Source organism: Macaca mulatta, chromosome 10 (assembly GCF_049350105.2).
Source record: "Macaca mulatta isolate MMU2019108-1 chromosome 10, T2T-MMU8v2.0, whole genome shotgun sequence".
Classification (NCBI taxonomy): Eukaryota; Metazoa; Chordata; class Mammalia; order Primates; family Cercopithecidae; genus Macaca; species Macaca mulatta.
In genome coordinates this window covers 28,204,646-28,218,120 of record NC_133415.1, presented here as the reverse complement: position 1 = coordinate 28,218,120, position 13,475 = coordinate 28,204,646, and the positions used below count along the sequence as shown (strand labels likewise).

Here is a 13,475-nt window from a genome sequence, read left to right as displayed (position 1 = left end):
AAGTGCTGGGATTACAGGCATGAGCCACCGCGCCCAGCATGGTTTCCATGTTTTTCTACTCACCATTCTGCCATAGCCTGATCATTGCCTGGGGAGGATGACAACCTCCTGTGGGAGGGAGGGGGCACTGGGTAGGTTGACCCTCACTGACATGCCTTACAGACTAGGGACAGGTGACTAGTAGACTTCTGAGACAGCTCTGGAACTGTCCTGATTTCTACCATAAAATGCAGGAGGGTGAGGAAGGAGGCATCCGTTTATTTCAGGGAAAACAAAGGCAGGAGCAAATCCCTGTTACACTAGGATAGGACAAGGGTATAGAGATGAATGGATGGAAAGAAGGAAGGCTGACATGGAAGAGATGCCAGGCCTCATGGGAAAGAGGAGTGACCAACAATCTAGGGAGTTGAGGTTGGACCTGGCTCCCTCACTAACCTGGAGGGTGATCCCAGTCTAGGTTGCTCCCCTCAAGACTCTCGTCACACTATAAAATGAGGGCAATACACTAGGGAACCTCGAAGCACCATCTACCATTAATATTCTACCATTCCCTGGGTATCCCAACTCCTGAGGGCTGCACAAGGAATGGGGTGCATGGAAGTGGGCCTGGGGGCTGAACTGGCCTTCACATACACTGACAGAATAAATATAATTTCTCCTAAGTATGATTGTCTCCTAAGTAAAACAGGTTTAACAGGAGATGGAGAGCTAACCATCTTTCAAAATGGTATTTCCCCCTAAAACTCCACTGAGGAGATGTCTAAATGCATTTAAAATGAGGTAGCATCTATAGAAATGAGAAGGTCCACCTACAGAGAAGACCTTGCATTACATACCTGAGCCTCCTTTGTCTGGGTTTTGTGACTTTTAAAGCTTCCTTCATGATCATCCTCAATGGTGGAGCTGGCATTTAAGGCTGCAATTCGAATCTAGAAACAGGGGTTTGGTGGAAGAGATAAGTTGCTTTGAGATGTCACTCATCTCTTCAAATACCCACAGATGAATACAATTCTGCTCCAGCATATGATCTATTCTACCTTGAAAAGCTATGGCCTTCTCAGATGTAGGAAATGAACAAAAATTACCCTCTAAAGAAAAAAAATAAATAACGGCGGCCGGTGGGGGGGGGGTTGTGCCAATCTGTGCAGAAAGTATATCCTCGGTACCGTCCACTGCAAAAGCAACAGACACTGGGGACACCCCAGCAACAGCTCAACACAGCAGAAGGTAATGGAACAACAGATTTCAACAAAACATGTTAACTTTATGTGTTTCCAGCAACTGTGACAAAGTCCTGCAAGCCGCTTCAACCATTAGGCAAGCAATCTCATACCCTCAAAGGTGCCAACAGCTCTCCTGGGAGGAAGGCTATTCCATAATAAGAGCCTTCAGAGTCTAACACAAAAATGCTCCTCACCCCCAGGAGTAAAGTAACATAAGAACACTGATGTCCGCAAAATAGGCAGGCATCAGTCCTTACCATATTCAGAGAGATTCAGCACTGCCACGCAGCATCACTTCTCATTACTGGAAAAGGTTGCCCCAGTCCACAACTCTCCTAGAAAGGAAATAGGACAAACTGAGACAAGGCCTATGAAGAGCCAGGAAGGTCACAGTGCCAAGGTCCACCAGGAACCAGTCCTGAGCTCTATGCAGACAGGCCAGTGAAGAGCTGCCTTGGGACAGCAGTGTGGTCTAACACACAAGGAGCTCCTTGGTCCCTCACGATAGCATTCATCATTTCCTGGCAATGCACCAGGTGTCAGGCACACAAAAGAGTGACAACAATCCCTGCCCCCAGGGATCACTGCTAGGAGAGGTAACAAGCCTATTATTTTTTTCAAAAGCTGAAATGATACGAAAAGAAACACAGGCAACATCTAAAGGCAGAAAAGAACAATTCATTCAAAGGGATTAAGGAAGGCAAAGGAGTAAGTTACTGCATTAAACCTTGAAGAATAGAATACACTGCAGTGGGAGATAGTGAAGCAAAGAGGCAGGGAGAGTGAGGTGTGATGGGAAAATTAGAAGACAAGGCCTTAGAGCGGGGATGTGAATGGAGGATGGAAAGGTAGTTGAGGGCCAAGCCACAACACAGAGGCCATGAACTTTATCTGTAAGCAACAGGGAACCAATGGATGTTTTAGGGAGAACAAAATGTTTTGCCTATGTTTTAGAAAGATAATAGAAAAATAATTAGAGGTGGGCAGACTAGTTTGGAGGCTGCAAAAGATCACAGGATTGGCAAAGATGTGGAGATTTAGAATCTCATGCATTGTTGCTGGGAATGTAAACTGGTGCAGCCCTTGTGGAAAACAGTTTGCTAGTTCCTCAAAATGTTAAACAGAGCTAGCATATGACCAGGGAATTCCACTCCTATGTGTATCCACCCGACAGAAATGAAAACACGTCCATGCCAAAAACTTGTTCATGAGTGTTCACAGAGGCGTTATTTCTAAAAGCTAAAAGGTGGAAACAACCTAAATGTCCATCAACTGATGAATGCATAAATAAAACGAAGTATGTCCATACAAGAAAGTATTTATTCTTCAGTCATAAAAAGGAATAAAGTTCTGATACATGCTACAACACACGAGAACCTTGAAAACATTACTCTAAATGCAAGAAGTCACACACAAAAGAGCATATATTTTCTGACTCCAATTATCTGAAATGTCCAGAATATGCAAATCTACAGAGATAGAAAGTAGTTTAGTGCAGAGGTCCCCAACCCCCAGGACACAGACCAGTACTGGTCCATGGGCTGTTAGGAACTGGGCCACAGAACAGGAGATGAGCAGCAGGTGAGCAAGCATTATTGCCTGAGCTCTGTCTCCTGTTGGATTAACAGCAGCATTGGATTCTCCTAAGAGCACGAACCCTATTGTGAACTGTGCATGCGAGGGATCTCAGTTGTGCGTTCCTTACAAGACTCTAACTAATGCCTGACGATGTGAAGTAAAACAGTTTCATCCAGAAATTATCCCTGCCCTCTGCCTCCGGTCCATGGAAAAATTGTCTTTCAAGAAACCAGTCCCTGGTGCCAAACGGATGGGGACCGCTGGTTTAGTGGGCTTGGGGAGAAGGACAACTGGGGAGCAATCACCAAGAGGTTCCTTTCTGGGATGACAAAAAAGTTCTAAAACTGATTGCGGTGGTGGTTACACAACTCTGTTAATATACTAAAAACCATTGAATTCGTACACTTTAGGTGAACTACATGGTGTGTAAATTATAAAGCTCTTATTTTTAAAAAGATGCCAGGATCCCAGATGGACCTGTGACAGTAGGGATGAAGGGGAATCCCACTAGGAGGTAGACTGACAGGACCTGACACCTGGGAGGCTGGCCCGAGGAACCGGGATAGGGATATGCACACTACCAAATACGTCAGGGAGGGCAGGAGGAGGAGCCGTTAAAAGTCCTAGCTGAGAGGCTGGCAGAAGGGCCTGGGACAGCCCAGCAGGCAGTGGGACAAGCCTTAAATAGACAGACTAAACACATACTCCACTTTTATCAATTAAAATAACTGCTAGTGGCGGGACTCAGTGGCTCATGTAATCCCAGCACTTTGGGAGGCTTAGGTGGAAGGACTGCTTGAGCCTAGGAGTTTGAGACTAGTCTGGGCAATAAGATGAGACCCTGTTTCTATTAAAAATAATAATAAAATAAATTTAAAATAACTGCTACTGTCATCAGTGTTTACAGCAATGACTTCTAGCACAGGCTTTCACAAATAGGCTCTGAGTTCTCCTAGGGTTCATGAAAGGAAGGAAGTACTTTCTCACAGACAAAGAAGATTCAAACTTTTCCTAGACTGATAGCTGTTTTATCTCCTGGGTTCCACATTTAGAAAAAAAAGAATACTGCTAATCAAAAGTTTGGAAACTGCAGTTTTTGTGTTTGTTTTTGTTTGTTTGAGACGGAGTCTCTCTCTGTCACCCAGGCTGGAGTGCAGTGGTGCGATCTTGGCTCACCTCCCAGGTTCAAGCAATTCTCCTGCCTCAGCCTCCTGAGTAGCTGGGACTACAGGTATCTATCACCACGCCCAGCTAATTTATTGTATTTTTAGTAGAGATGGGGTTTCACCATGTTGGCCAGGCTGGTCTCGAACTCCTGACCTCAGATGATCCACCCACCTCGGCCTCAAAAAGTGCTGGGATTACAGGCACGAGATTATGGTAAGCCAGCATGCCTGGCCAGAAACTGAAGCTTTATCATAAGCTATGCCAAGATGGACACTGGGACCACTATACAATATGAAAAAAGTAGAAACTATAGCATTAAAACCCTCCATCTAGGCTGTTATCAAAGCAAAATAAAGTCAGAAAATAACAAGTATTGATGAGGACCTGGAGAAACTGGAGTCTTTGTACATTCCTGGTGAGAATGCAAAATGGTACAGCTATTATGGAAAAGGGTATGGCAGTTCCTCAAAAAATACAATACAGAATTACTACATGACCCAGAAATCCACATCTGGCTACATACACAAAATAAATGAAAGCAGGGACTTGAACAGACACTTGTACACTCATGTTCATAGCAGCATTATTTACAACAGCCAAAAGGTAGAAGCAACCCAAGTGTCCAACAACAGACGAATGAACATATGGTGTATACATACAACAGAATATTATTCCACCTTAACAAGGAAGGAAACTCTAGCACATGCTACAACATGAAATAAACTTTAAAAACTGCACTAAGTAAAATAAGCCAGATACAAAAGAACAAATAGTATATGATTCCACTTAAAGGTGGAAAATAAAATAGGAAAATTCATACAGACAGAAAGTAGAATGTGGTTGCCAGAGGGGGAGAGGGCAGTGGAGAGTTACTGTTTAATGGGTACAGCATTTCAACTTTTCAAGATGAAAAGAGTTTTGGAGATGGATGGTGGTGATGGTAACACAACAATGTGAATATACATAATGCCACTGAGCTGTACACTTAAAAAGTGGGTACAATAGTAAATTTTGTTTGCATATTTCATAATTTTTTTAAATATCCAGAAGTAAAACAATCAATAGAAGAGTTTCCAATTAGGATCAAAGTTGAACTTGTTTTCAAAACACAAAGACATTACTCCAAATAAAATCTCTGACAGGCTCTGATCATCCTCAAGGCAGGCCAACAGCTCATGGCCAGACCTGCAGCTCAAGCAACACCCTGATGACTCCCAGTAAGCAGAACTTATAGCCCCAAGGGCCAGCTATGGAGCCCATTGGAGATTAGAAGAAGTGGGAGAGCCTCTCAAACCCCCACTTGACAGCCACTCTCCGGTGCTCACTCACTGGGCTCTGTGCACTGAATTCCAAAACACTTCTAATCCCACTGAGCATCACATAGCCTCCATCTGAACTGCTGCCTTCACTTACAGAGCAGTCGCTCAATAACTACCCATTGGTCGATTTTTTTTCACCACTATCTTACTGTAAAAATCAGTTGTCCTACCTAGACCTGGGGTTGCAAGAAGAAAAAATGGAAAGGACACTGTATTCAGAATAGGAAAATTTCAGAGTGTGACTGAGCTGTGTCTCAGATACCTGACCCCCTGATCCCTTACAACCCTTGGTGTCCTTGTGTATAAAATGGCGACAATAGCTTCACTAGCCTGGAGCTCCTCTGACCAGAGACCAGCAGACTCAGCTGGGATTCCCTATGTCACATCCACACTGACTTTTCTCCTGCCCCCTGCCACCCCACAAAGGCAGGAGAAAAGTCATGCCAAGCCACAGGGCTCTCATCCACTCATGCCAAACCACAGGGCTCTCAACCCACTTTCTGCAGGACAGGTGCTAGCTCCAAGTCATGGCAAGTCTTCCTAGATGCCAACTGGATCCACCTAGGAAAAACAAGGGAGGGGCCCGTGAATGGCTGAAGGATCAGGTCTCTGTGTGGCGGTGGCAGGGTCCACGTGCATGGGTAGGAGAACATCAATACAGCCATCATGCCAAGGCCAACCTATTCCACAAGGAAGAAAGCAGCTCGTCTGCTTCCTAAGTAACGTCTCGAAGGAACGCATCCAACCACTACCAGGATGGTGCCAGGTGGGCCTGTGCCTTCCCCTGGAGCATATACTTCTTTGCCTCCAGGACTATGGTGAGTACAAGTCCAATCTCAGAGCTGACAGGAGATGGCCTCTCAGGACAGATGAATGACTAAATAACTACGCAAGCTGGAGAAAAAAAACAGTGAGCTTCAAATCCAGAGCAGGGTTTCTGGCCCAATATGTTGTCTGAGTCCCTGCCCCAGACCAATCCCTCCCGCCTCCTCCATAAAGAAGGCACCTGGATTCCCTGAAGCAACAGCTCCCTGAGTACCATGATCAGCAGGGCCCAAACACCCTGAAAAGAGTCCACAGTGTAGGAGAAGAAATAGAGATTTCAGGCTTCCTAATTATTTTCAAAATTGTTCTATGTTAAAACTCAAGTCAACTCTCCCCACTAAAAGGGTACCTGTGCTGGCTTTTACATAGTCTAAAAACAGCAGCACTTGGCACCTCTCCAAATCTCCAGTCCATCCTAGACATTTACAAAGCACATTCACATTATCTCACTTGAATTTAATGCAGTCTTACAAAATAGGCATTATCATTCCCATTTTTCCAGATTAGGGAATCGAGGCTTAGGGAGACTAGCTGACCTGCCCAAAGTCATAATGCTAGAAAGAGACAAAAATAGGACTCAAAGCCCAGCACTCTTTCTAGCACAACAAAAAGTGATGTGCCTTGGCAAAGAGTCTCCTGCCTGCCCCTGGACACACACAGCTGTGAGCTATTATGCTTTAGCTAAGAGCCACAACTGATGCCCTGCAAGGGCTCTGAACAGGTTTGCTGATGGCCATAGAATAAAATTGTATTTGCTCAGGCTGTTGGGCTATCACTTATGCTGCATCAACATCACTCTATAAAGCAGAAAACAAAATTTCCAATTGTCTAATAAAAGTACCAGCAAAAAGCTCGTCAATGCCCAAGTATTATATGCTAATCAAAAACTCACAAAGACCAGCTCCCATTTTATAGGGAGGCACCTCAGGCTTGCGACATTAGGTGATTTGCCTCAGGCTGCCCAGCTGGTCTGCAGCAGAACCCAAGCTTTAAGCTGGGCACCACTTTTCAATGTGTCTCCTGGGCACAGACACATACTGAACTGAGGCATACTCGTGGGTATACAGTTTTACTGTCTACACAACATTTAATCAAGGAGAACCTAAAAAATTATTCTCATATAGACTTATCATATACATTAAGCCCATGAGACCAGCACCCCTTCTGCCCACTGCCTTCTATTTCCACTCCATCATTACCACTCTTCCTCAGCTCCCCCAAAATTTCCCGTAGCAAAATTAAGAAGAAGCCAGAATAATGGACACACTGGGAAGACTGTAGGGGCTTTGAATATGTACTGTATAATACCCTTTACTAGTAACAACCATCTTTTTTTTTTTTTTTCTTCAGAGACAGGGTCTCACTCTGTTGCCCAGGCTGGAGTGCAGTAGCACAATCTCACCTCAGCTCACTGCAGCCTCAACCTCCTGGGCTCAGGCAATCTTCCCATCTCAGCTTCCTCAGTAGTTGGGACTGCAAGCCCATGGCACCATGCCTGGCTAAGTTTTTAACTGTTTTTTCGTAGAGGTGGGGTCTCGCTATGTTGTCCAGGTTGGTCTTGAACCCCTGTAATCCCATCCAGCACTTTGGGAGACTGAGGCGAGTGGATCACGAGGTCAGGAAATCAAGACCATCCTGGCTAATACGGTGAAACCCCATCTCTACTAAAAATACAAAAAATTAGCCAGGCGTGATGGCGGGTGCCTGTAGTTCCAGCTACTCGGGAGGCTGAGGCAGGAGAATGGCGTGAACTCGGGAGGCAGAGCTTGCAGTGAGCCAAGATCGAGTCACTACATTCTAGCCTGGGCGACAGTGTGAGATTCCGTCTCAAAAAATAAATAATAAATAAATAAATAAACAAATAAATAAATTTTTAAAAAATTGATCAGGCACTGTGGCTCATGCCTGTAATCCCAACACTTTGGCAGGCCAAGGCAGGAAGGTGGCTTGAGCCCAAGAGTTCGAGACTAGCCTGGGCAACATAGCGAGACCCTGTCTCTACAAAAAAATTTTTAAATGATGGCCAGACTTGGTGGCTCATGCCTGTAATCCCAGCACTTTGGGAGGCTGGGGTAGGAGGATCCTTTGATTCCAGGAGTCTGAGACCACCCTGGGCAAGATAGTGAGACCCCCATCTCTAAAATAAATAAAATAAAATAAAATAAAATAAAATAAAAATTAGCCAGGCATGGTGGCGTGCACCTGTAGTCCCAGCTACTGAGGAGACTGAAGTGGGAAGATCACTTGAACCCAGGAGTTTAAGGCTGCAGTAAGCCATGATCACACCACTGCACTCCAGCCTGGGATACAGAGTGAGACCTTGTCTCAAAATAAAAAACAAATTTTTTTTAAAAGACAAATCAAGTGGAGAAAAAATAAGGAGACAGATGATTGATCTAAACAACAGAATAGAGGAGATGATACAGATGTATATCAAACTCCACAACTTGATAACAGAAATGATATATTCTTCTCCAGTGCTCACAGCACATTCACGCACACACACAAAAAACTGCTCACGTCACAAAGAAAACACCTTCCATAAAGTAAAGATAATAAAAACAGGGCGCAGTGGCTCACACCTGTAATCCCAGCACTTTGGGAGGCCGAGGCGGGTGGATCGCGAGGTCAGGAGATCGAGACCATCTCGGTTAACACGGTGAAACCTCGTCTCTACTAAAAATACAAAAAATTAGCTGGGCATGGTGGCGGGCGCCTGCAGTCCCAGCTACTCGGGAGGCTGAGGCAGGAGAATGGAGTGAACCCAGGAGGTGGAGCTTGCAGTGAGCCGAGATCCCGCCACTGCACTCCAGCCTGGGCACCTGGGCAACAGAGTGAGACTCCGTCTCAAAAAAAAAAAAAAATACTAAAAACAACACTTGCCAATCATAATGCTTAAAACTAGAATTTACTAACACGACCATCACCACCAACAGAAGAAGAAAGGCGTGTCTATCTAAAAATTTAAGAATCTCCTGATAAACAACTTCCAGATAAAAGGAAATGAATGAAAATGTTGGAGAAATTTAAAGAAATACTAACAGCCAGACATGGTGGCTCATGACTGTAATCTGCCTATGATCCCAGCAATTTGGGAGGCTGAGGCAGGAGGATCACTTGAGTCCAGGTGTTCGAGACCAGTCTGGGCAACATAAGGAGATCTAATCTCTACAAAAAAATCTAGGCCAGGCACGGTGGCTCAAGCCTGTAATCCCAGCACTTTGGGAGGCCGAGACGGGTGGATCACGAGGTCAGGAGATCGAGACCATCCTGGCTAACACGGTGAAACCCCCTCTCTACTAAAAAATACAAAAAACTAGCCGGGCGAGGTGGTGGGCGCCTGTAGTCCCAGCTACTCGGGAGGCTGAGACAGGAGAATGGCGTGAACCCAGGAGGCGGAGTTTGCAGTGAGCTGAGATCCGGCCACTGCACACCAGCCTGGGCGACAAAGCAAGACTCCGTCTCAAAAAAAAAAAAAAAAATTTAAAAATTAGCTGGGTATAGTGGCACATGCCTGTAATCCCAGCTACTTGGGAGGCTGATGCAGGAGGATCATTTGAGCCTGAGAGGTTGAGGCAGCAGTGAGCAGTAACTGCACCACTGTACGCCGGCCTGGGTGACAAAGTGAGACCCTGTTTCAAAAATAAAAAAATAAAAAATAGATACTAACAAAAAAACACACATCACATGTGAAAACACAATGTAATCATCTAAGGGAAAAATAATTATATGATTATCTCCATAGAAGAGAAAGTCTAACAAAATTCAATATCCATTCATAATAAAAAAAATGCTCAAAAAAATATAGAAATTTAGAGGTACTGGCCGGGCGCGGTGGCTCAAGCCTGTAATCCCAGCACTTTGGGAGGCCGAGACGGGCGGATCACAAGGTCAGGAGATCGAGACCAGCCTGGCTAATACGGTGAAACCCCGTCTCTACTAAAAAATACAAAAAACTAGCCGGGTGAGGTGGCGGGCGCTTGTAGTCCCAGCTACTCGGGAGGCTGAGGCAGGAGAATGGCGTAGACCCGGGAGGCGGAGCTTGCAGTGAGCTGAGATGCGGCCACTGCACTCCAGCCTGGGCGACAGAGCGAGACTCCGTCTCAAAAAAAAAAAAAAAAAAGAAATTTAGAGGTACTTTCTTAATATAATATAAATATACCTCAGTCCTAAAGCCAAAATCTTATTTCGTGGGCAAACACTAGAGGCATGTCCATTAATATCAAGAACAAAGCAAAGATGTCCACTATCTCTGCTACTATCCACTGGTGCAATATTAGCCAATGAAATTAGAAGAGAGAAATCAATTAGAGGTATAAAAATGGGTAAAGGCCAAGCGCAGTGGCTCACGCCTGTAATCCCAACACTTCGGGAGGCCAAGGCAGGTGGATCACCTGAGGTCGGGAGTTCGAGACCAGCCTGAACAACATGGAGAAACCCCGTCTCCACTAAAAATACAAAATTAGCCGGGCATGGTGGTGCATGCCTGTGATCCCAGCTACTCGGAAGGCTGAGGCAGGAGAATCGCTTGAACCCAAGAGGCGGAGGTTGCAGTGAGCCGAGATCGCGCCATTGCACTCCAGCCTGCACAACAAGAGCGAAACTCCGTCTCAAAAAAAAAAAAAAGAAAAGCTATCACTAATTGTAGATAATATGATATACTACCTGGAAACCCCAAAATCGATGATAAAATTTATTCATTAATAACTCAGTGGGCTGGGCATGGTGGCTCATGCCTGTAATCCCAGTACTCTGCAAGGCTGAGGTGGGTGGATTGCTTGAGGTCAGCAGTTTGAGACCACCCTGGCCAGCATGATGAATCCCTGTCTCTACCAAAAATACAAAAATTAGCCAGGCGTGGTGGCAGGCAGTGCAATCCCAGTTACTCAGTTACTCAGGAGGCTGAGGCAGGACAATCACTTGAACCCAGGAGGCGGAGGTTGCAGTGAGCCGAGACTGTGCCACTGCACTCCAGCCTGGGCGACAGAGTGAGACTCCTTCTCAGGAAAAAAAAAAAAAAAAAAAAAAACCACTCAGTGAAGTTGCACAATATAAGATTAATACATAAAAATCAATAGCCTTCATATATACAAACCATAAAAGAAGACATTATGGTAGAGAAAAATCCCATTTACAATAGCAACAAGATCATTAAATACTTAGGAATAAAGTTAATTAAAACTGTGCAAGAAAAAGTTTAAATCACTATTAAAAGACACTAAAGTTAACTCGAACAAATGAAATGACATCCCCTGTTCTTGGACAGGATTCAAAAATATAAAGATATCAGTTCTTCCCAAATTAATTTATACATTCAGTACAATCCCAATACAAATACTGACAAGATAGTAGACAAGTTGATACTAAAATTCATATGGAAAAACAAAAATTTAAGACTAGGAAAACAAAACAAAAAATTGTAAGGGGGGATAGGCATAACAGACATTAAAACATACTATACAAAGCCTTCATAATACAATCAGTGCAGTACTGCTGCATACATAGACAAAAAGATGAGGTCCAGAATTAGACTCAAGCACATATGGAAATAAAAAATATGGCAAAGATGGCATCTCAAATCACTAGAGTCAAGATGAACTTTGTATTAAATACTGCTGGAACAGTATTAACTGTTGGAAATAGATAACTCACAATAAACTTGCAAATGAATTAGAAATCTAAATGATAAAAAATGAAACCATACAACTACTAAAGGAGATACTGGTGAATTCCTCTTTAATCTTTGTATCAACACTTAGTATTAAGTAGTAGAGAAGGTCAAATATGATTTAAAATTCAGAAAAAGTAAGAGAAAAGAGTGATACACTTAACTACATAAAAATTTAAAAAATTTTGCATGACCAAAAAAAATATTTTAAAAGTCAGAAAAAAATTAAAAGCTAACAAATTGGGAGAAAATATTTGCAACATATACCACTGATGAGGGATAATATCCCTAATATACAAAGAGCTCTTAAAAACTGAGACACAGGATGGGCATGGTGGCTCACGCCTTTAGTCCCAACACTTTGGGAAGCTGAGGTGAAAGGATTGCTTGAGGCCAGGAGTTCAAGACCAGCCTGGGCAATACAGACAGACTCCATCTCTACAAAAAATAGCCAGGGCATGGTGGCACACATCTGTAGTCCCAGCTACTCAGAGCGGTTGAGGGAGAAAAGTTGAGGCTGCAGTGAGCTGTGATCATGCCACTGCATTCCAGCCTGGCTGACAAGAGCACCATACTATTTAAAATAAATAAATAATGTTTTAAAACTGAGGAACACAGCATTATTTACAATAGTCAAAGGGTGGCCTCCTTTAAGCTGGAGCTAAGAAAAAAGAAAAAAAAAATAGTGGCTGGCACTGTGGCTCAGCCTGTAATCCCAGCACTTTGGGAGGCCGAGGCAGGCGGATCACGAGGTCAGGAGATCAAGACCATCCTGGCTAACATGGTGAAACCCCGTCTCTACTAAAAATACAAAAAAATTAGCTGGGCGTGGTGGCGGGCGCCTGTAGTCCCAACTACTCGGGAGGCTGAGACAGGAGAATGGCATGAAACTGGGAGGCGGAGCTTGTAGTGAGCCGAGATCACGCCACTGCACTCCAGCCTGGGCAACAGAGTGAGACTCCGTCTCAAAAAAAAAAAAAAGAATGGTGAAAGCAACCCAACTGCCCATCGACAGATGAATGGTTAAACAAAACATAGTATATACATACAATGAAACATTTATTATTCAGCCTTAAAAAGGAGGTAATCCTGACACGTTACAAAAAAGAAGGTAATTCCAACATATGCTACAACATGGATGAACCTTGAAGACATTATAGTAAGTGGAATAAGCCAGTCATAAAAAAACAAATATTGTATGATTTCATGGATATAAGGTACCCACAGTAGTCAAATTCATAGAAACAGAAAGTAGAATAGTGGCCACAGGGCTGGGGGAGGGAAGAATGGGAATTCCTGTTTAATGGATACAGAGTTTCAGTTTGAAAAGATGAAAAAAGTTCGGAGATGGACAGTGGTGATGATTGCATAACAATGTGGATGTATTTAATGGCAAACTTAAAAAATGGTTAAAATGATAAATTGGGTCGGGCGCGGTGGCTCATGCCTGTAATCCCAGCACTTTGGGAGGCCAAGGCAGGCGGATCAGGAGGTCAGAAGATTGACACCATCCTGGCTAACATGGTGAAACTCTGTCTCTACTAAAAATAGAAAAAATTAGCCGGGCATGGTGGCACACGCCTGTAGTCCCAGCTACTTGGGAGGCTGAGGCAGGAGAATGGCTTGAACCAGGGAGGTGGAGGTTGCAGTGAGTTGAGATGGCACCATTGCACTCCAGCCTGGCAACAGAGACTC

The 13,475-nt window shown here is 44.1% G+C and overlaps 1 protein-coding gene and 1 long non-coding RNA gene across 29 annotated transcripts in view; one reads left to right on the top strand and one right to left on the bottom strand.

Annotated features, from left to right (window-relative positions):
- The window catches only part of CABIN1 (calcineurin binding protein 1), a 164,009-nt gene that overhangs the window by 144,979 nt on the left and 5,555 nt on the right, over positions 1–13,475 (bottom strand). For all 28 annotated transcript variants that reach the window (XM_077950308.1, XM_077950323.1, XM_077950312.1 and 25 more), the window contains exons 2-3: positions 1,481–1,558; positions 837–929 (exon numbers count right to left, since the gene is read on the bottom strand). In XM_077950308.1, the coding sequence (XP_077806434.1) occupies positions 837–929; positions 1,481–1,483 (96 nt within the window). In that variant the 5' untranslated portion in view covers positions 1,484–1,558. The remainder of the gene's footprint in view (positions 1–836; positions 930–1,480; positions 1,559–13,475) is intronic.
- On the top strand, positions 6,943–10,743 carry LOC144331885 (uncharacterized). Its single transcript, XR_013399465.1, has 2 exons — positions 6,943–9,350; positions 10,498–10,743. It is a non-coding gene; the product is annotated as an uncharacterized LOC144331885 (long non-coding RNA).